Here is a 27,997-nt window from a genome sequence, read left to right on the forward strand (position 1 = left end):
GCTTGTCATTCAAAACTCTCTACAATCTAGAAAGACTATGGAGGGCAGTTTTGCTGATTCCTTCTCTCCTATCCAGCAAGGTACCCACCATTCCTTCCCTTGACCATCCCATTTCAGTACCTTTCCTAAAGCCATCCCTCTACTTAGAATGTCTGTCGATCCTTGACAAAATTACCTGTCACAAGGTCCACCTCCATTCCACAATCACAACCAATTTCACCTTCAGCAAGAAGTGTTCCCAGATCACTTTGGTCAAAACGAATTTCTCTCCCTGTAAGTCTAAAGCACTTCGCAGGTTTCTAATCCTGCTCCCTGATGTGTGCTTTTACTCAACATGTGGCTATGTCTGACTTTCCCGTTTGGAGAGTTTCAGGAGGGCAGGGACCAGGTCTTAACCATGACCGCCTTAGACCCTGCAGTGACAGTCCATTACATTTGGATGAAATTCAAACACCTTGCTATCTTTGTGATCTTAGGCAAGTTGCTTGGCCTCTCTGGCACTTAGTTTCTTCATATTAATGGGAGATAGTAACAGGACCCACAACACAGAGCTGTGCTCAGCTTTCGATGAGATAATAATTGATATAAAGCATTTCTCACAATACCTGGTGCAGAATGAATATTAATTGCTATTGTCATCATCGTTATTGACACCATGGCATTGTCCCATCTAGCCTCAGCCTCTCTCCTGCCACCACTTTCCTTTGCTCACCAGGCCCAGAACCCACTGGTGTTCTATTCTTCCAACCCACTAAGCACTTCCCAGCATCAGGACCTATTTCCTCCCCATGAAATCCCCCTCCCCATGCACATTACCTGGTGGAGTCCTCCTAATCCTTCAAGTCTCAGCCGATACATCACTCCCTTAGAGAGGCCTTCTTTAACACACCAGTTTAAATTAGGTCTCTCTCTGGGACTTCCCTGGCAGTCCAGTGGTTAAGACTCTGCGCTTCCATTGCAGGGGGCATGGGTTTGATCCCTGGTTGGGGAACCAAGATCCCCACACGCTGTGTGGCACAGCCAAAAAAAAAAAAAAAAAAAAAAGGTCTCTATTATATATCTAACCTGCACTATTCAGTTATATATAAATTGTAATTGTATATATATGTAACTGTTTGTTTAACATCTATTTCCCTACCCAACTCTATAAGTCATGTTTTCTTATCTACTGTTCCATCTCCAGTTCCTGGCATGTTGTAGATGCTCACTAAATGTAGCTTGACTGGCTGAATGAATGAATGGACAGAGTACTTTATATAGCAGGTACTCAATGAATGTTTGGATTTTTTTTTTTTTTTTTTTTTTTTTTTGGGCTACGTGGCTTGCGGGATCTTAGTTTCCCCGATCAGGGATAGAACCTGGACCCTTCACAGCGAAAGTGCCAAGTCCTAACCATTGGACCGCCAGGGAATTCCCAATAAATGTTTGAACTTTAATTCAAGTTAACCCTAGATCCTCTGCAATAGTAAACGCACTCAGACCTGGGCTTCAGAGGTGGGAACATCAGTTTGCAGAGATCACACCGAAATATAAAACCAAGAAAAACTCTGCACACATAAAATAGGGGAAAGGAATAAAAATGTTCATAGGAAGGCTCTTCAAGAGAGCAGAAACCATGATAGAAACAACCCAGATGTCCAGTGACAGGAGAATAAAGAACTGTGGTATAGTCACATAGTGGAATACTACACAGCCCTCAAAATGCATGAACTGCAGCAATATGAATCTTAGTAATATTAAGTAAAAATAATAAGCAGCCAAAAACTACATACAGCAGTATTCCTCTATAATAAGGTTAAAAAAAACTAAAAAAAAAATTGGAAATACATAAAGCTAAGATAAATTTATAAAAAGGAAAAGAGAATGGTGGATACCTCAGGAGGAGGATGCATTTCAGTTATTGCCAAGGTCCTAGCTTTCATGTGATAAGTTCTATGACAGTACTATAATTAAATAAATGTGTCCTGTGCACAGGGCAATGAAAAGAGTGTGCCATGAAACAAGGGTATGATTAATCTAATTCTGTGCACCTGACATCCATTAACGGCAAGGGAGAGAAATTATGCCTACTTTCTCCAGGTAGCCTTATTTGTTTGGGGGAGAGGGGGAAAAGTTTCTTCCTTCCCAACCCTCTCTGGGACTTTTCTCTAGGTTCTCCTCCTGGAGAGGTGAGCTGGTGGCAGGTGGGGCAGCAGGGAGAGGAGTAATCCAGGGTTTAGCTACTTCAGGAAAAGTGTCCTGGAATTGGTGGAGTAGGAACCTGGAGGTGGGTCAGCTTCCATTACCATTCAGCTCCCCCCATTCCCTAGGCTAAGAACTACAGGGTGTGTAGTCTGTCGTTCATTTCCTGCTCTTCATTGAAGACCTCCGGATGGAGTGGAAAGAAGCCTAAGAGGTGCGTCCTGAGAGAATGGTACTGTGACCACATGGTAGAGTGTTGTAAGCATTCTGGGTAATGGAGAGCTGGGTCCAGTGGAGGTCAAAACCACCATCTTCAAACTTCAGTTTGGGGACTTCCCTGGTGACGCAATGGTTAAGAATCTGCCTGCAAATGCAGGGGACACGGGTTCGAGCCCTGGTTCGGGAAGATCCCACATGCCGCGGAGCAACTAAGCCTGTGTGCTACAACTACTGAGCCTGCACTTTAGAGCCCACGAGCCACAACTACTGAAGCAGGTGCGCCGAGAGCCCATGCTCCGCAACAAGAGAAGCCACCGCAATAAGAAGCCCGCGCACCACAACCGAGAGTAGCCCCCGCTCGCCACAACTAGAGAAAGCCCGCACACAGCAACGAAGACCCAACGCAGCCAAAAATAAATTAATTAAAAAAAAATTCCGTTTGGAACTACGGGGCAGCTGACTCACAACTTTTTACACATTCCCTCTTTTCAGCCTGGCCCAGGACACGCCTGGGCCATCCTAAGCACCCTCTGCCCCTCATCTCCCAGTCTTCCCTGCCCTTTCCTTCTTCATCCTAACTGTAGCTCCTAATCCTGTACTCTCACCTCTACTTCTACCAATCCCCCAAATGAGACCCTACTTTGTGAAAAAAGGGATTGGGGGGAAGCTCTGGGAGGGCAGCTTCAAACTTTCCACCTTAGGGGAAGGGGCTTAAGGTCAGACTGAACTGGGCTGGGCTTGCTGTGCTGGCCTCTTAGCTTTAGGAAAGGGGTTAGAGGTTAGGCTGGACTGGGCTACTGGTATAAAAGGGGCTGGAGATTGTGCTGGACTAGACTAGCAGTCCTAAGAAAGGGGCTAGAAACCAGGCTGGATTGGACTGGGTTAGGAAACATGGGGAAGGAGCTGGGTTCAGGATGAGCTGGGGGCCTGGGGGTCAAGGCCTGGACCTCTGCAGTGGGGCCTGGCTGGCATACACAGTTGGGCTGAAACAAGTTTTTCAGCATCATGCTGGGCCTGGAACTGGGCCCTCCCCTGCACCCAGAAACAGAGGACATGAGGGCTTTGAAGGGTTTACTTCCCCTACCCCAGCAATTCCTCCTGAACAAGGGCTTTCCCCAGAGGGGCCACTGGGGCAAACAGGGAGGAGCCAGATCTGGGGCTTCAGACGAAGTCACTGGCCACCAGGTTTCCTGAGTTCAAAAAGTGGGTTCCCCTGTCTCTCTGGCCCATTCATTTCCCCCAGGGCAGAGTCCAGGCCTAGCAGGGCAGAGTCCAGGCTTAGCAATCTACCTCTCCCCTGGACCCCCACCTCCCTTTCAGAAACATACACACACACACAATGTGAACCTGCAAATGCTGAAACCCAGTCACATGCCCGCCCTGGCAGCCCCATAACCCAACACAATCGTACTGCCAAGCCATGCATTCAACAACACATCCCCATTTATGTACCTTTCGCTGCCAACTCACACCCAGTGGTCATGCCTCCTCTGCCTTGTTCAGCACCGCATCCCTAGCACATGGAATTGGGGCTGGCACCTGGAGAGGGCTCAATGAATATTAGCTGAATGAATGAATCCACCAAGACATACATCATAAACAAATGCATATACAAGCCCACATGCCTATTAATACATGTATACGTCCCTTATATACACATATCCAAGCCCTCTCTGAGGTCAGAAGTTACTACATACACAAGCTCACACCCGGGCAAAAAGGTCAGTTGTACACCTAGCGCCAGACACAAACACACTGCAGATAGGTGTTACCTAGGACTTCCAGGGCGAATTAGTGGTCACAGCTGGCTGGTAAATGTCCTTCAGTCAGATCAGGCCTGCAGAGGGGTGGGATATGTGTGTGTGTACAAATGCAGGCCTTGGAGTTCTGAGGTCCTGGAGCAACGAGGAGCTGGGCTGGCAGCAGGGCAGGGCCGAGGTAACTGCATGGACTGGAAAGGGTGTGGGGTGGGCCATGCAGTCCTTTCCTCTGGTTTCTTCCTGCCAGCTTGGGAGGTGGGGGCAGAGGTGCAGGTCTATGAGGCCTTACTTGAGATCCAGAGACCTTAGAGAGGGAACAGTCTGAGGCCTCAGATTCCCCTGTCTGAGATGAAAATGAGGGAGACTTGGAATTCCCTGACGCTTTTACTGCCGTGGCCCGGGTTCAATCCCTGGTCAGGGAACTAAGATCCTGAAAGATGCATGGCACAACCAAAAATAAAGAAAAAGAAAAGAAAAAAAGAAAATGAGGGAGACCGGGTAGGGGTTTTTGCAGGTGCTAATACCCCTCCCCAACCCACTGCAGTATCTCCCTATCTTGCCAATCTTCTATAATAGTGGGGAAGGAGGGGAATCAGGGAGAATACCTGGAAAGGAGTCTGAAAAGTGCCCTATTCGTCCTACCATCTCTCTGTGGAGCTTCAGGCTGTCCCCTAGCAATAGTGCTTAAGCATCCTCCTCTCTCTGTGCCTCAGCCCAAAGTCAGCAAGGTGACAACCCCACTACTCTCCCGCTTCCCCACCCAGGGACCTAACACCAGAGGAGACTAGTTCAGATCTCAGCTGGGCTGGTAAGCTAGAGGCCAGGTAGGGGTAGGAATCTGACAAAAACAGGACTGAGTCTCCCAAGAATTCTAACCACCCAAAGCTCCGCCAATCCAAGTCCCCTCCTAGGCAAGGACCCCTTCCTCCACCCCTCCCCCAACAGCTTAATCCAGGTCTATCTATCCCAGGAACCCAGCCTGCAGAGGGCCACCACCTGTCTGGCAGCCCCATGATAGTTAGGGGTGAGGAACAATAGTCCTGGGAGGGGCTGGGAAGTCAACTTTTGAGGAATACAGGGCAGCCTGGGACACATCAAGAACACCACCAGAAGAATGAGGGGAAATGTGAGATGGGAGTGAGGGGGGATTCACAAGCCCAATTCATGCCTCTTCCCCAATGACTGGTGTTAGGGACTGCAGGAAGGAAGGGAAAAAGACTGCCTTGGACTGAGTCATTATAGGCATCAATGACCAACCAAGACACTCTCAAACCAAAAAGTCTCTTTATTGAGCGGTACCATACATGACTCAAATGGCCCAAAAAAAAAAAAAAAAAAAAAAAAAAAGGCATTACAGCGGGCGGGGTGGGACATCCACCTTCCCTACCCCTTCCCTCAGCTCCTGACACAATATCCTTCCAAAAGTGGCAGCTGGAGTAGAGGAAACAGGATGTGGGGGACCCCAGAATCCAGAAGGAAGAGTGGGGAGAGAGGTGGTGCTAACACTTCTGGAACTGGCCACAGGAGAAGGCAGCGAAGCCACAGAGCTGCGTCCAGACTCATGGGACCCTGCTCTCGGCCTCACCCTGGGCCTGGAGCCTCCACATGTCCAATTGTGAAACAGAGCTGAGGATCCTGGCTGCCTCCCCTGTCCTTCTATGAAGAAGGGGAGAGAGGAGATACTGGGAGATGAAGAGCCTTTACTTCAGCTGGAGGACAAAAGCCTATTGCTCCCTGGTGGGCTCAGAGCTGGGACACCCTCAGTGGCTTCTCCCCTTCCTTGAAGGGCAGGGGAGGACTAGATATGCAGTCTGAGGAGTTGGGGAAAGAGAGTACTGGAGAGTGGATGAACCCCTCCTCCACCCATGCCTGCCCAACTGAGACAAAACAAAAAACACAGTGACAAACAAGGCTGCTCCCTTCCCTCCACACTCCCTAAGGCAGGGAGCCTCCCCCTCACCCCATCCAAGACAGCTGCTCTAGTGGAGGACTTGTAAAGAATATACACACCGTGGAGGGAGGGGGTTGGGGGCTGGGATAGAAGGAGTCACAAGCACTAGGAGGGCAGGCCAGAGTCCTAGAGGATGGGGAGACAGAGACAACAGCAGGGGGCTGTCACAAAAGTGAGGCCATCAATGGCGCCCTGCCCCCATGGCATGCCTTCCCCAACTCCAGTCACCCCAGAGGAAAAGAGAAGAGAGATGGCAAAGTGTCTCCTTGGTCTGAAGCTCTCCAAACTGTGTAAAATGGTGATGCATACCCCACTACCTCCACATAGGCCCTAAGCTCTCCATCTGCCAGGCATAGGGAGGTAGCTGGACCTTTAATAAGGGGAAATAGGGGACATGAGTGATTTTTTTTTTAAACTTACATCTTTAATAATATTATTTTTTAAAAAACTTGGAGCTGGGATAGGTGGCAGAAGGGAGGAGCCCAAAGCTTTACCCCTCTACTACCAGCCACCTAAGGGGAGGGTTTGGAGGAGGGGCATTCAATCAAGCCCCATAACTTTTAAGTCCCTAAGGGCTGTGGGCATAGACAACCCCAGGCTTGAAGAGGGTGGAGTCAGGAGGATGAGGGAACCCAGAACCTGGGATGAGGATGGAGGCAAATGCCCTGGGAGGTGGTCAGGACATTTCTCAGAGGCCCAGGGTCCACATAGGCATCCACATGAGTACCCCCTTCCCCAAAAGGCTCTGCAGAGGCCAGCCCCAGCCCAGGGCCACTGGGGGGGCAAATCTTGGCACCTGCCCCCAGTGAGTCCAGTTCCTCCCTGAAGCGGGTGGATGAGGCTGCCCATTTTAGATGCTCAGTCTCTTCATTCTGTCTTCTGCTCCCTGGGGCTTCGAGGGGTGGGGCAGACAGGCAGAGCGCTGGGTGGCGGTGGCCATGGCAAAGCCTTTACTGGGAGGCCTGTGACGTGGGGTTCTCCGATTTGCTCTCTTGGCTGGACGGAGGCTTGCTGTTCCAGGGGCTGTTGGCGCCCAGGGCAGGGGAGTTGTTAAAGCTGTCCTCGTCGTCAATGCCGTTGGCCGCGTCAAACTGGGTGTTCTCCAGACGGGTGATGAGCCTCTCGTCCTCGTCCCCGAACTCCCCGCCCATCAGGGTGGGCTCCCCCACCACCATCACATCCTGAGAGTGGCGGAGGTCCCCAAACATAATCGGGGCAGGGGCTCGCCCAGCCCAGGGCAGCAGATACCCCCAGAGCCCCAACACCCACCCGGGAAACTCAACCCCAACCCCCCAACTTATACCCCAATTTAAAACCCCAACTCCTCTGATACCCTCCGCCCCTGGAATACTTCCCACTGAATGACTGCAAAGCATCACAGCCTTTAACCTATATCCACTGGATTCTGGGAGAAGTCAGTCTACTCCTCTAGCTCCCTAGTCCATCTCTCCAAAATTTTAGGGGGCTCCTGAACTTCTGTCCAATGCAAGAGAGAAGGAGCAGATCAAAAACACCGGTGGGGAAACGTATGTGCATGTATGTATTCTAGATTTGCACACGTTCAAGTCTGTGTGTCCCTCTGTCAGCCTGTGTGTCTCTCTGGTGGTCTGTGTGCCCCTAAGCTGTCTGTCATTTATGTCCATATGTTCCCACGGCTGTCTCCGTCCCTTGATGTCGTACGTTGCTACGTCTGAGTCTGCGTGATCACAATCATGCACGTGACTGACAAGGACTGTCATCAGGGACAAGAGTCAGCCCACGATGGCAAAGTACACTGGGAAAAACTGTCTTTGTTTCTACGTCTGCTAGTGAGCTCAGGATGGGACAGGGTCAAGGGTCAGGGGCCAGCAGTGGGGCAGCCCAGAAGAGAGAAGAAAGCCGAGATGCTTACAGGTACCTGGCTGGAGAGGGCGAAGGTGCTGGCTGGGCTTTTCTTCTTGCTGTTGCTGTTGTTGGTGTTGCCACCCCCCGAGCTCATGGTGCTGCCCCCTGACATCTTCCTTTTCCGCCGCTTGCTGGGCTGCTGCCGTGCAGGCTCCGCTGTGCCAGGGAAAGGAGACTCAGGGGTAGCGCCCTGGGACTCTTATTCCCCATTCTGGCTCCTAAGGAGCCTGAGCCTACCCTGATCCCAATCTCGCAGACCCAGGAAAGAGGAAAGGGCTTTGTGAGGAGACAGCGATACAGCCTTGGGGAAGCAGCATCAGATAATGGTAAGAGCAGGTGCAGGTGCAAGGCACTCACCAGGGGGTGCTACCATGCGCTGCCACTTCTGGAAGAGGCAGGTCTTGAGACAGTCACGGGGGCTGAGGCTGTAGGTCTTGTGGCGGGACATGAGCTCCTGCATGGGCTCGAGTATCACACAGAGCTGGGGGGAGACCAGTTAGTTGCTTGTCAGGGGACAGACGTGGAGTGGAGACCAAATGGGATGGGGCAGAAATTGGGTGATCAGAGACTCACTCGGAGGTAGTTAAGAGTGGAATTGGACAGCCCACACCGGGTGATGTTTTTGGAGAGCTGATCCAACATCTGGGGGTCCTGGGCCTAGAGGAGGAGAAAGGTAAGAATACTAGTACCTGGGTTGCATCTGCTCACCTGCCCTATCATCTTAGCCTCGTGACACCCAAGAGAAGAGGGACTACTATATAAAAACCCATTTTTCAGATGGATAAACTTCAACCCTCTGTCTAGGGCCACTGGCGGGTAATGGCAGACCTCGTTCCACCCTTCCCGCTGCCTGCCCTCAGCCTTGTGGCTTAGGTTCTGTGCACAACTCACATGCATGGCAAGGATGCTGCGGGGGATGAGCTCTCGGTGCTGCCGGATGCTGAAGTGCCACGTCTTTATCCGCATCATGTCATCAAACATGAACTCCAGGTACAACCGGCCCTCCACACAAACCTGGAAACAAGCTTGTCACAAGTCTGCTCACCTCCCCACATACACAAAAGTATACCGGTTCCCGTTTCCTCATGATTCTCCCACTACATACACTCCTGCCACCTGAACAGAAATCTGGGTGCATAACTGACATGGATCACCTCCTCATATACCTGCCACACCGGCACACACACAGACACACAGACACACGCACACACACAGACACACACACACACAGTAGAAACGCTTAACAGATTCTTGTCCTCTCCCCTTGTAGCTAGTAAAACACTCGTCAGCCATAAGCTCCATGAGGACAGGCTCTTGTTCACTGGTGTCTCCCTGCGGCCCAGAAAACTGTCATGTACAAACTCAATACATGTCTGCTGAATACTGCAGCATGCCTGCCATCCCTGTGCATCCTGCCACTTCCCATTATGTCTCCCTGGGGAAAAGCCAAGTACATTTTTGGGAGCCAGAAGGGGAATCAAACCCAGGTACTTCAGTGCTCCACATCCAGCTGGGTGCTAACCTGGGTGAACATAGGTTTGCCATGCTGGGTCACCATGCTGCCCTGGTCACAGTCAAGGGAAACAAAGTTGCTGTGGAATGCCTCCTTGGGGTGCTTAAGTACATAGTAGAGCTCCGTAGCACCCCCCTCAAAGATGCTGCGGAAGTAGCGTGGGATCAGGGTCCGGCCAATGGCTGCAGAGATGGGACAAACTCTTCAGAACAGAAGGATCTCAAAAGTGGTCAGGCAGATACCATCCCTGCCAAGACAGATCCCCTGGGACAAATACCCACGCCCAGATCTTAGAAGGACACAGGAGATGTACGCTCTTACAGCGGCACTGGCAGGACCCCCAGAGGTCACTCACTATATCTCTTTGGTCCATCCTCCAGGCAGAAAGTGATGGTTAACATGGCATCATCCTCAAAGAACTCAGTCGTGAAAGCATCCCACCAGAGATTGTCACACTCCTAAGAAGCACAGGGAGGGGTGTGTGTGTCAGAAGACATGCCACAGGGGTGCCCAGATGGCCCTCTCCCTCCAAGCTCCTTTCCCTTGGCTATACCTCTGTCCAGTTTTGAAGCCGTTTGTTAAGCTCGAATATCCTGTAGTCAGTTTGGTTGCCATATGGTGTGTGCCTCCTGGGGGAAGTGAAGAAGGGAGATCAGTAGGAGCAGAGCCTCCCCCCACCACCCCCGCCTTCACCCCTGTAATGGAAAGCACCAACCTCCCCACTGGGCTCCACTTACCCAATCCCAGGCTCCAGGTAGGTAGGCGGGTACATGGGAGTTGGGCTGTGTAAGGGAAGAGGCTATGAGAATGGGGGTGGAAGACAGGAATTATTGGGGGGTGTCACTCCCTCCCCTTTTCAGGCAGGATGCCATCTGGGGAAGGAACAGGAAGTGGACAAGAAACTCACCCCACATCCCGATCTAGCATGGTGCCGGGATGGAAGGGGGGGAAGGCGTTGCCGTTCGGGGGCTCCTTGGGTGAGTACAGCTTGAATGACTTTGAGGAACAACCTAGAAGGGAAAGAAAGAAGGGGTCTCCTGAGTCCCCTTGGCAGTGCTCCTGGAAGTCTGCTAGACTGTATGCACAGGGACTGGTCTTCTGGAGCCCCCGAGGGCACTAGGGGAGGGAGACTACCCTACGGAGCACCTATCCCAGTTTTTATTAAGAAACTAGAAGTTCTCAGCCCTAATACCCAAGACCCCATTTCTTCATGTGGCTGAGCCCTGGATGACAGAATTGAACCTGGGAAGAAATGTCAGCACCACAAGATAAATAAATATCTAAATATCAGAATCTAAAATTTTGATAAACTCCCTTTTCATCTACATTGTTTTGTTTAATCATCATCACAACCTTGTGAGGTAGCAGGGTCGAGTGTAACATTCCCATTTTATAAATGAAGCAACTAAAAGTTCAAAGGGACTTACCAAGATCGTACAGCTACTAACTGGCAGAGTTAGAACTCAAGTCCTAGGGCTCAAGCCTAGTCTTCCGATTCCCATATCCTATAGTATTTACCCCTCTATTGCCCTCTGGAGACCAGGTTGGGGGAGGGTAAAGGGGGATTTTGCCAACTCCCTGCTCCTTCTCCACCCCCAGGGTCTCAGGAGGGCAGGGGATAGAAAGATAAAGGGGGGGGTAGTGCCTGCTGGGTGCCGCCCACCAGATAACCAGTTGGGCCTTCTGCCTCTCACACCAACGGCCACTCCCTTATCAGCCCAGTCCCCCACACACACACCCACCATGGGTCTAGTATTGTCTCCAAACCAGAAACCCAAAGCCTCAACCTCTTTTCTCTCCTTAGACTTGCAGTGAGGGAGGGAGGTAGACGGGCCTCCAATGGGTCCCACTCTAGTTACATATAGAAAATAAACAGCCCCAGGGAAGGAGCCTAGGTTTCAGGGGCTCAGTCTAGGAGGCAAGTGGTAACTAGACAGGGTCTCTGCTTGTGTGTATCTGTGCATGAGCTCATGTGTCCCCTCTCCACCTCACTCAGAAGCATACACAGTTCTACTCCTGCTCTACTATTACCTGACTGGAAGAAGTGTTACTTTCATAGCTAGGTAAGAGCCAGGTACCCTCACAATGCCACTTATCCCCTCCCCACCAGACAGGAGGAGATCGTGAAGCAGAGTCCTAGTCACAGCTGCTTCCTCATGTCCCCCAAACTTGACTGCATTTGGAAGGGTAGCTGTATCGGCTGTATCTGAGCCCCATCTCCAATTTAGATACAAAATCTATTTTGTTCCTTGGGAGGAAGAGACAAAGGAAGACCCTGTACCAACATGTATCATTTAATTCTCTCCCCTGGGTCCCCTCCTCACAATATGGGCCAAAGGAGGGTCCCAGAGAGGCCTACCCTCCACCGTCCCCAAAGACTCAGTGCCAAGACTCAGAGCCTGTGTGTACCTGCACACGCGTGTGCCGCATCCTGCCTAGCAGGCTTGCACCCTCAGCTCGCCCCAACATGTCTACCAAGGGCTGGAACCCAGCAGCCCCAGGCAGGATCAAGGTGCCTGCAACAGGCCCTTGCCCCACGCATGAGCTCTCATAGGCCACATCCAAATGCTCCCAGCACGACATACACAGCCTTCACATGCCAGTCAGGACTGAATGAGGAGCATGTGTCCTCAGGAAAGAGGCAGTCCCACCCAACCCCAAGTCCCCCCACTCCACAGACAGGTGGACAAGGCCATGTAGGAAGTCAAAGCTCACATTAGCAACCAGAAGCCAGGCCTGGGCAATGCACCCAGTAGTCTAGATTATTAGACCTGGCCCTCATCCCCTACCTAGGCCCTCCTTTCCCCAAAAGCATTACTGCCCCTGCCCCTCAGTTTCAGGACCACTTGAAATGTATCAGCTCAAGACCCTAAAGAGAATGGAGGCAAAACACCAGGGTTCCTCTCTAACTCTGAAAAAAGTTTCAGAGCTTCAATTTCTCACTTGAGAAATGACAGGCATTGCCTGGGGCTAGGTAACAGTACTGAGGAGCTAAAGCCCAAAGCTCTGGGGCCTCTATTTACACGACCAGTGAATGGACACAAATAAACTCAGCATCTCTCCAGAGCCATAGCAACTCCCAGTAGCCCCAGCACAAGGGCTGGGGAGTGAGAAGAGAAGGGGAGGGAACATCACCCAGACCATCTGTCCCTGCTGCTGCCTGTCCCCAGCAGCAGGGGTAGAGGGAGCAACGTGGGGGTGGGGGTGAGGGGATGGATGTGTCATCCAGTCTTGGAGTCAGGCAGAGTCCCGTCTCCCACCTCTAGCAACCTAGGAGCCCTTAGGAAGGGGGAGGAGAGAGGAAGAGCCCAGAACTAGTAAAGTTTTCTCAGAATGGAAGCTGCATCCTGTGGCCTAGGGGGGCACCTCCAGCTGGGTATTTCCATGGTAACCAGCCTGACCCGAGGGCAGGCCCCCTCCCTTTGGGGGCTGACCAGAGGTCAGCAGGCCCGAGAGCCCTCTCCTCTATGAGCTGGGTCACCTCTCTCACAGCCAGCATACCAGGCCCGGGCCAGATGGAGGACCTTCCACCCACCCCCAACAGGCTTGCAGGGTGCCCAGACTTACTTACCTGGGAGAACTGAGGGGGCCAGGAGAGGTGCGGGGAGCGGCTGCGAGCCCAGAGGGGCCCTGGCAGGGGTGAGGCCTGAGGGGGGGCCAACTTCAGCCGCTCATGTCCCGAGTGGGACAGGCAGGCCTGGCTGGGAGTTCCACTCCGCGGGCTGCACAAAGACTCGCACGCACGGCCTCGGCTCGCCCCACGGCGGCCACAGCCCCGGGAGAAAGTTACAATGGCCACTGGGCTGGGGACCCGGGGCCAGGGGGCCGGCCTGGGGGGCGGGGGGCCGCGGGGAGTCCGGAGCCTTCTTTGTTTGCAAGGTTTCCCTCAACAATGGCTGCTCCGCTCTTTCCTCCTCCTCCTCCTCCTCCTCCTCCTCTGCTCTCCCCGCCGCCGCCTCTGCCTCTGCCTCCAAGCAGCCCGCCCGCCCTCCCCAGGCCAGCAGGCCCCTCCGCCGGGGCACCAGCAGAGGCAGGGCCCGGCACTCACACTCACTCACACTCGCTCACGCACAGACACACACAGCGCCCCGCCGGCTCCCTTCCTTTTCTCCCTTTCTCTCCCTCCCTCCCCGCTGGCTCTCTCAGAGCCTCTCTCAGAATGAGGCCCCAGGGCGGGCGGAGGGTGGAGCTGCCCCCACCGGCCCCGCCCCCTCCCTGCGAGGAAAGAGGAAGAGGGAGAGAGGGGAGGGAGAGAGCTTGAGAGAGGGAGGCAGGCAGGGAGGACTGCTGAGAAAAACAAAAGAGAGACAGAGACTGGGAGAGACAGGGGACAGGCCGGAGAGAGGGATACAGAGAGACTGGATCTGGAGAGACCGGGATGGAGGGGAGGGCTGTGGGAGCCAGGAACTGGAATGCCGCTCCCAAGCCCCAAGCGGGGTGCTCAGGGGTGAGCTGGGGAGCCTAAGCCACAGGCAGGGATGGAGGAGGGCACTCGTCCTCTCTGGAGACTCCCAGTATCTTCTAACGGTCTCCCAAACATCCCCCAAATCTCTCTTCCTCTCCCTAGTGATCTCTCAGGTTGAAGGCTGGCCTGAGCAGCCACCCGTGGCTGGTGAAATCCCAGAGCAGCTGGGGGGAAGGCTCCAGGGGGTTATTTTTGACAGAGACACACTCAGACTTCAGCCTGTAAACACTGATTGGAAGGAGGGGGACACTCCAGGTTCCCTGCCCCCAACCCAGCTTAGTTCCAAATGCTGACTACCTTTGCAGGAAGCCCCCTTTCCCCCACCCACCCATCATCACCACCACCACCACCACCACCACCACCACCGGAGGCACGTGGGTGCAAGGGAAAGGGGCTCTGTTAGAGCTCAGGAAGGCAAACTTGCCCATCTGAGGGTCCCCAGAAGGGGTCTAGTCTGCTGCTGAATCCTCCCCCAAACCCTAGGAAAAAATGGTATATGGTTACCAGGGTAGGAACCTGTTCTCCAATGCAAGGGGGGAAGCCCAAGAGAGGGGGCTTTTCTAAAACTTGGATAGTGGTCCAGGCCCTACTACCTGGACAGAACACACACACACACACACACACACACACACACACAGTCTCTCTCTTTCTCTCTCTTTCTCTCTCTCTCTCACATGGGAAGTGGGGGGCAGTAAGGACTTCCTTCTTCTTTGCAATTTGAGTCTCAGCTTTGTATTCCCACCCCCCCAACCAGATTCACACACAGCCCCACAACAGGATGGCATACACACCAGCTGACTGTGCAATAATAATACTATTGCATCTGGCTCTGTGAACATCCTCCACACACAATTAACACAGCTCACTCTCACACAAATCCGTACCTGATACACACTTCAACCTGTGATATACCTCAAACCTCAAATAAACCCAAACCCAGGACACACACACATACACAGTGGGACCTGTGACGCACATGCCCCAAGCCCCAAGACACACCCCAAAACTGCATTATACCTCCTGAACCTTTGACAGACTGCTACACACATACCCTGACCATTTGTTACCCAGGGACTAACCCCACCCCCCTCTGAAATCTGCACACCATTCTCCATCATGGCCTGGCCATATGATATATCCTGGCTTTCATAAACCTATCGAAATCTATACTCTTCAGCCAGAATGCCTACCATCATACTGCCTACCACCAGGACTTGAGATACTTGTCCTGACTCCCAAATTTACAGCCCAACTCTGGGATAACTACATTCCTCCCCCACTGACAGGACAATTCCTGTCATTTGTTTTGTGCCTTTAAACTTTCCAAAGCACATTCACAGGCAGTACCTCAAGAGATCCTAATAGCATCCAGGGCCTATTATCCGAACTTGCACAGATTACAGTGAGACAGGAGGGCCTGAGGCTGGAACCCTGGTTCTAACCCCACTCACACAAGCCCAGCCCTGGGGCACAACAGCCATTCCTACTGCCTGCCCCCTCCAAGGAATGGTCACTCCAGGCCCCAAATGACTATCTACTTGGGGAGGGGAGATGGTTGTGTGCTCTGGCTTCAGCATCCAGTTCAGAACTCAGAACCCCCACCCAGTCTGTCTCCTCAAATTTCAGGGAGAAGGGCCCCTAAACACCAAGATGTATCCAGACCCTGGCATATCATTCAAAACGGGCCCTCTCCTAGTTCCCCTTCTCCAGCAAGTCCTCTCTCAGTTCGGACTTAATTCTCCCACTTGCACAGGGGCAGATGAGGTCCAACTAAAGAGAGCAACTCAGAGTTAGAAGGCTCTAAAATTGGTGGGAGGTGGGGTGGGGAGAAAGCAGGGAGCAGCAAAGACTGACAAAGGTGATGAGGGAGGGAAGAGCAAGAGCACCCCTGCTGGAGGTGGGAATTCTGAAGGGGAGCAGCCCGTCCCAGCCCACAGGATAAGGTACCAGCACTGCCCCCTGCCCGGGCCCCTGGGGCTCCCTGACCCAGGCCTCCAGTGTGCCTGCCCCCCTTCCTTTGTCTGTGCCCGGCCTCCCGTTGGCCTGGCGCTCTGCCATCCTCCTCTCCTGGCTCCCAGCCGCCACCACTGCTGCCTCCTCCCCTCCCCCTACTCCTCCCTACCTTAACCCTTCTGAGTCACATGCTGCCCCAGACAGGCCCTGGCCCCCTCAGCAACCTGCCCTGCCCAGGATGATGTCCCTTAGCAGAGGTCCTCCCTGCTCCTGACCAAAGCCCCAGAAGCTACTACACACCCCAGGAGCACTATGAGAGCTAGATGTGTGTATGTGTGTATCTTGTAGTGTTTCCTTCTGCATGTGCATGTGTGTGGGTCTGCGTGTGCTCTGGCTTCCCTCAGTCACATGTGTGGGGCATGTGCTGTCTCTGCCGGGCTGGGGGAGGAGGAGCCGGGAGACAGCAGAGCACAAAGGAGAGACTCAGGCAGGCAGGCAGGCAGGCGGCAGGCAGGCAGCCTGCCAGGGCGCCTGGGCCCCCACCCCAGGGCTGCTCAGGTTGCGGGGGGGTGGTCTTTAGGCCTGGACTGGACATGCTGCCACGGGGTCCCTGTGTTCAGCCATGTGCTCACACACACCCATACAAGCGTGGTGCCCTCCCTTACCCCGAATCCTACCATTTCTAACCCCCAGGCCACTCTCATGCCCCTCCCCAAGTGGTTCTCTTGAAGACTAACCTCCATCCATCCTCTGTGGCACCAATCCGTAAGACTTCCTCACATTCAGGAAAAAGATTCCCCACTCTCGGCCATCTTAGGCCCCCTCTTCCCCAACCAGATCACCAGACACACAAAAGGAACATACCTTTTAGGGCACTGCCTTAAGTTGTCCCCCCTCACACATACAGGTCCTCTTCTGTACCCATGCTGCTCCCTGAGAGACTGAGAAGGAAACTTTCTCCCTTCTCCTACAGGACCAGGCACCCTACCTCAACTTCAAGATCAACCTCCCATCTACCTCCAGCCTGACAACCTTTCCATACTCACCTCCTGCTCGCTATTTGTAGGCACTAATAATCATATTTAAGACTCAGCCCTTTAGCTATGCTTATGTAGGGTGATGGAGGATCAAGGCCATGGGATGGACTCAGAGAATGGATGGATCTGAACAGGGTACTCAGCATGGGGCAATTGTAAAGAAAATACACAAACACACACACCAAGCTGGTAGGAGGAGGAATGATGGGGCCAGGAAGGATTCCAGCTTGGCAGGCTCTTCCCTCTCCTCCTCTCCCCGACCCTCTGCAGCAGGAGCCAGGGGTTCCCACACCTGGATATCCCAGGATTCTTAGGCTCTACTAGCCCTCCCTCTGGGCCCCATGCCCCTTAAACGTCAGCCTCAGCAGGCACTTTAATGTGTGCCCAGCCCAGCAGAGCTTTGGCCCGGGTCACATGATTTTCAAGGAAGCTTCCGCACTGGCAGCTTCCCTTGGGGATGTGTGTTGGGGGGAGGGGGGTTTCCAGTTGTGAGGTATGGGCCTCCCAGAGAACAGGGCATTTGGAGGGGCTAAGGATCCAAACCAGGCTAGATTCAGGAATACCTGACTTTCCAGAGAAAGCTAACTCCTGCCTGGGACAGAAGGGGGTCCTGCAGATAATTCAAGAACCCAGAGTCCTGGGGATGGATATAAACCGTGTTCTGAGGCCCTCTGAAGACCACCTCTCCAGTCACACGGCCCCTCTCCTTCTCCCTGGCAGCAGGAAAGAACTCAGACCCAGGCCTTCCTCCTCCCTAGGAAAGAACTCAGACCCAGGCTGTCTGTCACTGGCAAGAGCTGATGTGTTTGGGGGGAGGCAGGTATCTGAACCTAAGTCCTCTCATTGGGGTCAAGCATCGCTCCCCTCAATTCAATTCTCACAAGTCACTCTTATTTCCTAGCTTGCCTGGGGCTGCCACATTCCCCCTCCCACTAGGGCGAAGATGCCAGACCCAAGGGCCCAATTATCTGCCCCCCACACCCCAGGAGGACCTCGTGTCCCTCAGGAGGGCAAACCTTCCCTGGCAACAGGCAGGATAATTTGGAGGGGGGCAAGACGGCCCCCAATCAATCCCTCCCCCCAGACAGGGTCCTCAGAAACAGCCTGGAGGGAGGTGTCACAGAATAGGTAAGAGGGAATAGGCAGCAGGGAAGGGGGGGCAACCCAAACCAGCCAATCACAACTGTATGATGACCTGAGGGGGGGGGTCAAAAGTCCAGACTCACTTCTGATTGGCTAACACCCTGGAATTCTGGGAATTTCAGCCCCCCCAAAACCCCTCCCTAAGTAGCCTCCTCCACCAAAAAACACACACAAGCTAACCCCAGCGCCCCTTACCCGTGCCTCTGGGCTGCTGCGCATTTACACAGTTGGGGAAAACCTTCCCCCGACTGAGGCCCCACACACCCCTCAAGCCTCCGACCACAGCCATGCCATCGACGCCCCACACACAAGTTCTCACCAAACAAGGGGTGAAGGATCGGCAGGGAGGGTTCGGGGAGGGGCCGGGCGGCAGCGCGCCCCACTCACCAGGACAGGCACAGCCCACTGACATCTTCACATCGCCCGCCGCTGGGGGCCCAGCCAAGTCACGGTGCCCGCCCCGCGCGGGGACAGGCCGGGCATGAGCCGCCGCCGCCGCCCGCGGCCCCCGCTCTCCTCGCCGCCGGCCCGGCCCGGCCCGGCCTCGGCCCGGTGCGGGCGGCCCCTGGCTGCAGTGAGGGGCCTGTCAGGCGTGGAGCAGACAGGAAGGAAGCCAGGCAGGAAGGCGAGCTGTCTCTGCGTGTGTGCGCGCGGGTGTGCGTTCCCGGAGTGTGTGTCTGTGTGTGCGCGTGTGCGTGTGCGTGTCTGTGCGCTCCCGCCGCCCTCCCCGCCGCCAACGCCGCCGCCGCTGCCGCTCGCCCCCTCTAGCTCTCGCGCTCCCTCTCGCTCTCGCTCTCGCTCTCCCTCTCGTAGGCGCCCGCTCACCAGCCCTAGTTGGGCTGGGCCGGGCTTTATTAATATGCTAATTGCCTGCTAGTGGGCGGGGAGAGCAGTGTCAAAGTGACCCGGGCGAGGGCGCAGCGGGCGGCGACTTGCGTGCGCCGCGCGGCGGCGGACGGCGAGGGGCCGGCAGCGCTCCGAGTTCGGCGTGCTTGTGACGCAGCTTTTAAAAAAGGAGACCGAGGCAGAGACCCGGGAGAGGGCGGGCGAGGGGAAGGGAGAGGAAGCGAAGCCTCACGCTGGGTGTCCGTCCTCCGGGCGCCGCTGGGTTGGGAGCTTAGAGGAGCCGAAGCGGGAGCCGGGACTGGGGGAGGCGGGGCCAGGGTGGGCTTTGAGATGTAGCTCTCTCTCCACCCCCGGCCGCGCTCTGGGAGGGAAACGCGACTGCCGACCCCCCGCCCATGCTCTCTGCTGAAACCCCAATCTTAATCTGGAGGCCCCTGGTTATGCGCTTCCACCCCAACGTGGGTGGGGAAAGCAGCACTATCTTAATTCTAGTAGCAACCCCTGAATTCACCTCCCCCCTAAATTAATCACCCCTCCCTTGCCTGCTAAACCAGTTGGGGCTGGCCCTAAAAGGGTTAATTAGGTGAGGTCCCGGCGCTCCCTCGCCTAATTGCCTGCGATCTGTGTTTTGCTGGGAGAAGGGCGGGCAGCGAAATGACCGCCAGGTTGGTCTGGGGAGGGAGAATCCGTAGGCTGTCCTTTACCCTTGCAGACTCTGACTCATCAGTCAAGATGCTCACCTCCCTTCCCCCTTTCTCCATCCAGTTTCAGCCTCCCTCCCCCCGCTCCCCCCACCCCCAATCGCCTGGAAGCTGCTTTCCTTTGAGGGCCTCCGAGACTGGGAAGAACAGGAAGCAAACCCCTCCAGTGCCCCCTACCCGCAGGGGCTGTGGCCTCAGTTGGAGGGGGTGGGGTGGAAGGGAGGATGATGTGGATGGTCAACGTAAGGAACACTCCTTCCCCAGGGAGGAGCTTCCCAACCTTCAGGCGCTCCTCAAGGATTCCCTAACCCAGCCGGGGTGGGGGGCAACATCTCCATCTCCATCCCTTCCCAAAAGCCCAGCCTTAGCTGCCTCATAAACAGGAAATACCTATTAGCTGGGAGGAGGGAGGGGAGGGGAGAAGTCTGGAAGAGAGAGTTGGACCCCTCCCTTCTGGGGGGGTCCCCAGCTGCTAGCTTCTCTTCTTTAAGCTTCAGGGTGGGCTACAGGAGTAGATGCTGGGGACCTGGCCTGGTGTCCCCTTCCTAGGGCGTCTGCCCCAGACTGGATGAAGGGTCCTCCTTCCCTTTGTTACTTAGGTGGGGATTGATTGTGAAGGTTCCCTCACCCCTGCCCAGAGTCTGCACAGCTGGCTTGACTGGCTGGGGGAGGGTTATAGATGTGGAAGCTTAAGTGTTTATGAGACCCCTTAAGCTTTTGCTGAGGGAGCAAGAAATGAAGGGCAGATGCAGAGTCTGGGAGTTGAAAAGAGGGCCTGCCCAGGGATGGGCATCCCCTCCCTTATGCTCAGGAGAGGGTGGGGGAAGGGAACTGTAAGCATAGCCTCTCACTAACTCCAGCATTCCGTCCACATTGTGGATTCCCCCACCCCTAGCTTTCCCTACCTCCACCCTCTGGGGGGCAAGGGGGGGCGAGATAGAAGCCTGCAGAGGGATGTGACTGAAGCCATCCACACTTACACAGTTATTTCCTTGGCAGCATCCCCTGCCTGTGTCCACCTCCTCCCCACATTCCGCAGGGCAGAGGTCAGCACTACAGGGAGTAAAGGGAACCTAAAGCAATGGAAACTTAGCCTGGAATTTTGGAAACCTCAGTTTGAATTCCAGCTTTGCCCCTCACTAGCAAATTACCTGGGACAACTGACTTCCCCATTCTGAACTCTAGCTTTACCCTCTGTAATTGGTACCTGCAGCTTGATGAAAGTCAAATGAGACAATGTATGCCCAGTTGCCTAGCCCAATGCCAGCCATGTAGTCAGTACTCAATATACATTAGCTCCTTTCTGCTTTCTTTGAGGTTATCGGTTATTTCAAAAGTTTCAGGGGCTTCCCTGGTGGTGCAGTGGTTGAGAGTCTGCCTGCTGATGCAGGGGACACGGGTTCGTGCCCCGGTCCGGGAAGATCCCACATGCCGCGGAGCGGCTGGGCCCGGAGCCTGTGCTCCGCAATGGGAGAGGCCATGAACAGTGAGAGGCCCGCGTACAGCAAAAAAAAAAAAAAATTTCAGGAGTGGGCTGAATTGGCTGGACCCCTTTCACTCTCTACTGTGTACGAATTTGCCTTCCCCCAATCCTGTAACCACTCACCCCTAAGGCCACTCATTCCAAATAACTAGCTTGGCCAGATTCCACGGTGATCACCAATCACTTGAGTGGACAAAGGGGCTTATAACCCACCCTATAGGGGACTTTGCCTCCTCTCAATCTAAGGCTCCCTTCTCCTAGATTACACATGTGGAAGGTGGAAGGCTGGGAAGAAGAAAAACAGCATTTGTTGAGTATATACTATGTGCCCAGTACCGCGCAAGGTGTTTCACACCTGAGATCTCATTTACTTTTAATAATGACCTTTGGAAGAAGGTGCTGTTACCTCCATTAAAAAAACAAGAAAACAGATTCAGGAAGGCTAATAAATTCAAACTTTCTGTAAAACATTCTTCTCTGTCTTCTTTGCCTACTAACTAGTTAATGCCTTTTAAACCTCAGTTACACCTTCACCTCCTCTGGGGAGGTACTCCTCTCACTCCCACCCCGGCTGATCTATTGGTCCTGTTTCCTTTAAGGAAATATTATCTCAGTACTGTTGAATGGGTGATTAAGTTAAGTCGATTCACCTCCCTGAACTTGCCCAAGGTCACACAGCTAACAAGTACTTGACCCAGTGCTCTTCTCTGCCTTACTTCTAGTTTGGACTAGGCCTGGGGAAGAAGAGGAAACCATCATTGGAGCAGCTCTGGAAACTGTGCTGCAGGCAAAAATGGGAGAAGTCACAGATGCCTGGCAGATAGCCCTGGGGTGTGGTAGGAAGGCAATGAGTCTATGTGGAAGGTCTTTAATGACAAGGTCCTGGAGGGTGGCAGGCTTAGCTGATGTGGATGGATAGATTTGAGCACCCAGTATTTTCTTTTTTTATGGCTGCGTTGGGTCTTCGTTGCTGTGCGCAGAGTTTCTCCAGTTGCGGCAAGCGGGCGCTACTCTTCGTTGAGGTGAGCAGGCTTCTCATTGCGGTGGCTTCTAGCTGCAGAGCACGGGCTCCAGCATTGTGGGTTTCAGTAGTTGCAGCATGCAGGTTTAGTAGCTGTGGCTCACAGGCTCTAGAGCGCAGGCTCAGTAGCTGTTGTGCATGGGCTTAGTTGCTCCGCAGCATGTGGGATCTTCCCGGACCAGGGCTCAAACCCGTGTCCCCTGGCATTGGCGGGCGGATTCTTAACCACTGCACCACCAGGGAAGTCCAATATTTTCTTTTTTGAGGTGAAATCACATGACATAAATTAACCATTTTAAAGTGAATAATTCAGGGACTTCCCTGGGGGACCAGTGGTTAAGACTCTGCACTTCCACTGCAGGGGGCGTGGGTTCAGTCCCTGGCCAGGGAACTAAGGTCCTGCATGCCATGTGACGTGGCAAAAAAAAAAGTGAATAATTCAGGGGCATTCCAATATTTTTAAATACAGTCATTAGTGCAAGATGGACTCTAGACATGGGGATGAAGCAAAATGGGAAGTGAGAAGAGGTGAGGTGGTAAGGAAAGGAGAAGGGAAGAGGAGCCCCACAGAGAGGCAGACAGCAGAAGCAATGAGCTAGACTGCTTTAGGACAGGTGGGTTCCCTGCTTCTTCCAGCTCCTAGAACCTGTCCCATCCAACTTCTTCTCCTGACCTTGACCTTGGCCTTCTCTATTTTCTCCCACATTTCTCTTAGCCCTGAAACTCCCTCAAATACTCATTGGTATTGCTCTTTCTTTCAAGGACGAATCTTCTTTTTCCATCAAGATGGCAAATATGTCTTACTGATGGCTCTGTCCCCAGCACCTAAGAAGGTGCCTAGAACCTGATATGTGTCCTATAACACTTACTAAATGATTATAAGAATTCTGATAGGATTTATCTTTCCCTGCTCCAACAAGTGACTCCTTCCCTTCTTGTCCATTTACCATCACCATCACCATCACCATTTACCATTACCATCCCTCTCTCTGTCAAATCAGTTTGGCAGATTTGGCCAAATAAATATGTAGAAGGCCCCATCCTTGTGTGGAGGAAACATTACGTCTGGAGGAAAGGGATCTAGGAATCTGCATTTTAAAGAAGTGCCTCAGTTGGTTCTTACACATGCCAATATTTGGGAATAGTTCCTTCTAAAAGGGTCCATGCCCCTTCAGAGCATGCCACCAAATGGGATGAAACCTATTCATTCATTCCATAAGCAACTGCTTAGTACAGTGGGGGATACACTACTAAGAACAGAGGAACCAAAGAAAACAGTCTACTCTATTCATTGTGTGCCCCTGGGCATATTGTTTAACCCTCCCTTAGCCTCAATTTCTTCCTCAGTAGAATGTGGACAATAATCCCTACTTTTCTAATTCTTCCAGGGATATTGCAAGGAGACAGCAAGCTCAAGACTGTAAACCATTCCTCAACTGTGGGTTGTTTGGGGCTAAAAATAAAGCACTAAAAGGAATATTGCCTGAAAGTTTGCATCTCCCTGAAAGAATAACTGTAAACCAGGTATATTAATTATCTATTACTATGCAACAAGATACCCTCAAATTCAGCACCTTAGACAACAAACTTTTGTTATCTCCCTTGGTTTCTTTTTATTTTTTTATTTTTTATCTTTTTTCCCTCAGTTTCTGAGGGTCAGGAATCCAGGAGTGGGTAAGCTGTTGGTTCTCGCTCAGAGTCTCTCACAAGGTTGTAGTCAAACTGTTGTCCAGGTCTTCAGTCATCTTGACTGGGGCTAGAGAATAAGCTTCCATGTTCACTCTAGTGGTTATTGGCAGGCCTTAGTTCTTCAATGGCTGTTGGACAGAGGCTTCAATTTTTTGCCACATGGGACTCTCCATGGGGCTGCTCACAATATGGCACGCTGCTGTCACTAGAGTAAGAGATCAGAGAGAGAGAGAGAGAAACAAAAACACCTGGGCTGAAGCCTCAGTCGTTTTATCATCTAATCTTGGAAGTGACATATCATCACTTCTGCCTTATCTTATTGGTTACACAGACCAACCCTGGTACAAATGGGGAGAGAACTACATAAGAGTGTGAATAACAGGAGGCAGAGGTTATTGGGACCCATCCTGGGGGTTTTCAATGACAACAGGTCTGGTCCTTAGTGTTGCAGGTCTGGAGGTTTAATTTAGGAAGTTAATCAGAATTCATCAGATTCAGGAAACTGATTCACACAAATTAAATACACATGAAACATTATCTTGGTACTACTCTGCCTCTTTTCTAGAACTCCTTAGTTAAACTAGTCTTCCTTTTGAACACAAAAAAAGTGTTGTCGAACTTCCCTGGTGGTGCGGTGGTTAAGAATCCACCTGCCAATGCAGGGGACACAGGTTTGAGCCCTGGTCCGGGAAGATCCCACATGCCGTGGAGCAACTAAGCCCATGCACCACAACTACTGAGCCTGCTCACCTAGAGCCCGTGCTCTACAACAAGAGAAGCCACCGCAGTGAGAAGCCCGCACACCACAACAAAGAGTAGCCCCTGCTCACCGCAACTAGAGAAAGCCAGTAACGAAGACCCAATGCCGCCAAAAAATAAATAATAAATACATAAAATAAATTTATTTTAAAAAACGTGTTGTCACTTGAGAGCCCATGCACTGGCTGTTCTTCTTACCATAGAATGCTCTTTGAATGGCTAGGTCTTCCTTGTGATTCAGGTCTTACTTCAAATATCTCCTCCTCCTTACCTGATCACACCGTATAAAATAAAATTGTCCCCTCTTACCTTTTACAGTCTCCATCCCATTTATTTTCTTTTTTTTCCCCATGCAGGATTTTACTTCCCCAACCAGAGATTGAACCCGTGCCCCTGAATTGGGAGCACAGAGTCTTAACCACTGGACCGCCAGGGAAGTCCCATCCCATTTCTTTTTTCTCATTAATTAATTCATTTATTTTTGGCTGTGTTGGGTCTTCGTTGCTGCACGTGGGCATTCTCTAGTTGCAGCGCGCAGACTTATTGCGGTGGCTTCTTGTTGCACAGCACAGGCTCTAGGCGTGCGGCCTTCCATAATTGCAGCACGCAGGCTCAGTATTTGTGACATGCGGGCTCAGTAATTGTGGCATGCGAGCAGGCGGATTCTTAACCCCTGTGCCACCAGGGAAGTCCCCCATTTATTTTCTGATAGCCCTTCTGGTGCTCTGAAATTATTTTGACTCTTTGTTGACTTGGAGATTGTCTCCCCACTAGAATGTGAGCTCTGTTAGGGAGGGTTTTTTTGTTTCTGTGTGTTTGTTGGTCTGTTTTGCCATTGCTGTATCTTCAGTGCCTAAAACATTGCCTGGTGCATAGTAGGCACTCAATAAGTAAACCAGAATGTTGATTTGTTAATTCACACTGAGAAATATATGTCATGTGAACTGGGCATTTTGTCTCACTTGATCATCTCACTCTCCCCATAGAAAATGATATGGGAAATCAGTTATTATAATCAGATGAGTCTTTGGTGAATGTGGAGTCAGGCAAAGATGTGATTGACACCCAATATTTGGTGGCCTGTGTCTCTGAGGTTTTCCTTCCTAGCCCTTAGGAATGCACCAGCCAAGGAGACTAGTAGCCACAACACTCCTGTCTAGGTGGCAGTGGAGACCTAGAGATATATTCGTATCTTTTTTAGTAGATTCCATGCAGACACCACATGTAGGTGAATATTTTTTTATCATATGCTGAATAAAGAAAAAAGGGCACAGCTTTCTGCTTTCTTTAACATTAATCTTCTTCCCAGAGTCTAATCCTTATAATAATGACCATAATTAGTGCCCAAATCACCAGCATTTACAGAGCATCTCTTAGAGAATGTTTCTTCAACAGAGGAAGAATTGTGCCACCCTGTATTGGTTCTTACTGATTTCTCACTGGCAAATTATTTCTAAGTTTATTGGAAATAAACTTTATTGTTGCCCTCTCTATTTTATAGGGAGAATTGTGAACAGATTCACTTCACCCAAAAGGTTAGTAAGGTACTTCCCTGGTGGTCCAGAGGTTAACATCCTGTGCTTCCACTGCAAGGGGCATGGGTTTGATCCTTGGTCAGGGAACCAAGATCCCCCATGCCTCGGGGCAACTAAGCCAGGGTGCCACAACTACTGAGCTCGCGGGCCTCAACTAGAGAGTCTGTGTGCCACAAACTAGAGAGTGCACGCACTCTGGAAGCGGAACGCCACAACTACAGAGCCCATGCGTGCTGCGCCACAACTAGAGAGAAGCCCTCACACCACAACGAAGGGCCAGGGTGCCGCAATGAAAGATCCCGCATGCCTCAACAAAGATCCCACGTGCTGCAACTAAGACCCAACGCAGCCAAAAAATAAATTAAATAAATAAATAATAAATTTTTAAAAAAATTAGAAAAAAGAAACTAACTAAAAGAAAGTTGTATTAGTCTTCCCAGGCTTCCTTAACAGAATACCACAGACTAAGTGGCTTAAAGAACAGAAATTTATTTTCTCACAGCTCTGGAGTTTGGAAGATTAAGATCAAGGAGCTGGCAGGGCTGGTTTCTAGTGAGACCTCTTTCCTTGGCTTGCAGGTGTCTCTTCCTCTTCTGCAACCATTCCTAGTGGATTAGACCCCCTGCCTTTATTATGTCATTTACCCTTAATTACCTTCTTAAAGGCTCTATCTCCAAATATAGTCATATTGGGTGTGGAGCCCTTCAACACATGAATTTTGCCCATGGTGAAGGGGGGACGACACACACAATTCAGTCCATAACAAGAGGTCCTCTCTTCTCATGAATTTTTTGTGGGAATGTGTATTATTTTTTATTTTTTTAATACTTTGTGCCACACGGCATGTAAAATCTTAGTTCCCTGATCAGGGATTGAACCTGTGTCCCCTGCAGTAGAAGCGCAGTGTCCCAACCACTGGACCACCAGGGAATTCCCTGGGAATGTGTATTAATACAACCTTCCTGAAGGGCAATTTGGCATTGTCCACCGAAATTTCAAATGTACATACATATATACCCTTTAACTCAGCAATCTCCTTTCGAGGAAAGTATTCCATAGAAAGAGTGTACAAAAAGGCAAAGATTAAAAAAAAAAAAAAGGGTATTCCTTGGGAGTCCAGTGGTTAGGACTCAGTGCTTCCACTGCAGGGGGTGTGAGTTCCATTCCTGGTCAGGGAACTAAGATCTCACGGCAAAAAAAAAAGGAAAGATACATGTACAAGAGTGTTCACTGTAGGGCTTCCCTGGTGGCGCAGTGGTTGAGAGTCCGCTTGTCGATGCAGGGGACACGGGTTCGTGCCCCGGTCCAGGAAGATCCCACATGCCATGGAGCGGCTAGGCCCGTGAGCCATGGCCACTGAGCCTGCGCATCTGGAGCCTGTGCTGCGCAACGGGAGAGGCCACAACAGTGAGAGGCCCGCGTACCGCAAAAAAAAAAAAAAGAATGTTCACTGTAACTTAATTTGTAATAGTGAAAAACTAGAAATCACAAATATAATTTAAATAATGATAATGATATTAAATTATATATTCATTTAAATAATGATATATTCTTTTAATGGAACTGGTACTCACCAAGATCTCAGTATATATTGGTTAATGAATGGACAAACATATTGTTACATGAAAAAAAAGCAAGTTATAGAACCATACATGTGGGATGGTCCCATTTTTGAACAAAGGTCAATGTCTGTCCCTATACATTTTTTTAAGGTTAAAAAAAACACTTCTGGGAATTCCCTGGTGGTCCAGTGGTTAGGACTCCACGCTCTCACTGCCGAGGGCCTGGGTTCAGTCCCTGGTCAGAGAACTAAAATCCCACGAGTCACGCGCGGAGCGGCCAAAAGAAAAACAAAAT

General features: G+C 51.8%; 1 protein-coding gene and 1 non-coding gene across 6 annotated transcripts; both read right to left on the reverse strand.

Annotated features, from left to right (window-relative positions):
- Window positions 1-5,425: 5,425 nt before the first annotated feature.
- Window positions 5,426-18,803, reverse strand: LDB1 (LIM domain binding 1). Of its 5 annotated transcripts, none has more exons than XM_060127090.1 (11): window positions 18,494-18,803; window positions 10,416-10,518; window positions 10,246-10,290; window positions 10,062-10,137; window positions 9,864-9,966; window positions 9,518-9,690; window positions 8,887-9,009; window positions 8,569-8,652; window positions 8,353-8,476; window positions 8,009-8,151; window positions 5,426-7,292 (listed from the first exon to the last, which is right to left on the reverse strand). In XM_060127090.1, exons 1-11 carry the CDS (start codon window positions 18,516-18,518, stop codon window positions 7,062-7,064), a joined length of 1,230 nt encoding a protein of 409 aa, XP_059983073.1. In that variant the 5' UTR covers window positions 18,519-18,803; the 3' UTR covers window positions 5,426-7,061. The 5 variants fall into 5 exon arrangements, with proteins under 5 accessions (XP_059983073.1, XP_059983072.1, XP_059983075.1 ...); XM_060127089.1 differs by having other exon boundaries at window positions 8,003-8,151; XM_060127092.1 differs by having other exon boundaries at window positions 8,003-8,151; window positions 10,246-10,307; window positions 18,494-18,519.
- An 8,194-nt stretch (window positions 18,804-26,997) lies between these two features.
- Window positions 26,998-27,070, reverse strand: TRNAR-UCU (transfer RNA arginine (anticodon UCU)). Its single transcript has one exon. It is a non-coding gene; the product is annotated as a tRNA-Arg (tRNA).
- Window positions 27,071-27,997: the final 927 nt, after the last annotated feature.

The sequence above is a fragment of the Lagenorhynchus albirostris genome, chromosome 16 (genome assembly GCF_949774975.1).
Source record: "Lagenorhynchus albirostris chromosome 16, mLagAlb1.1, whole genome shotgun sequence".
Classification (NCBI taxonomy): domain Eukaryota; kingdom Metazoa; phylum Chordata; class Mammalia; order Artiodactyla; family Delphinidae; genus Lagenorhynchus; species Lagenorhynchus albirostris.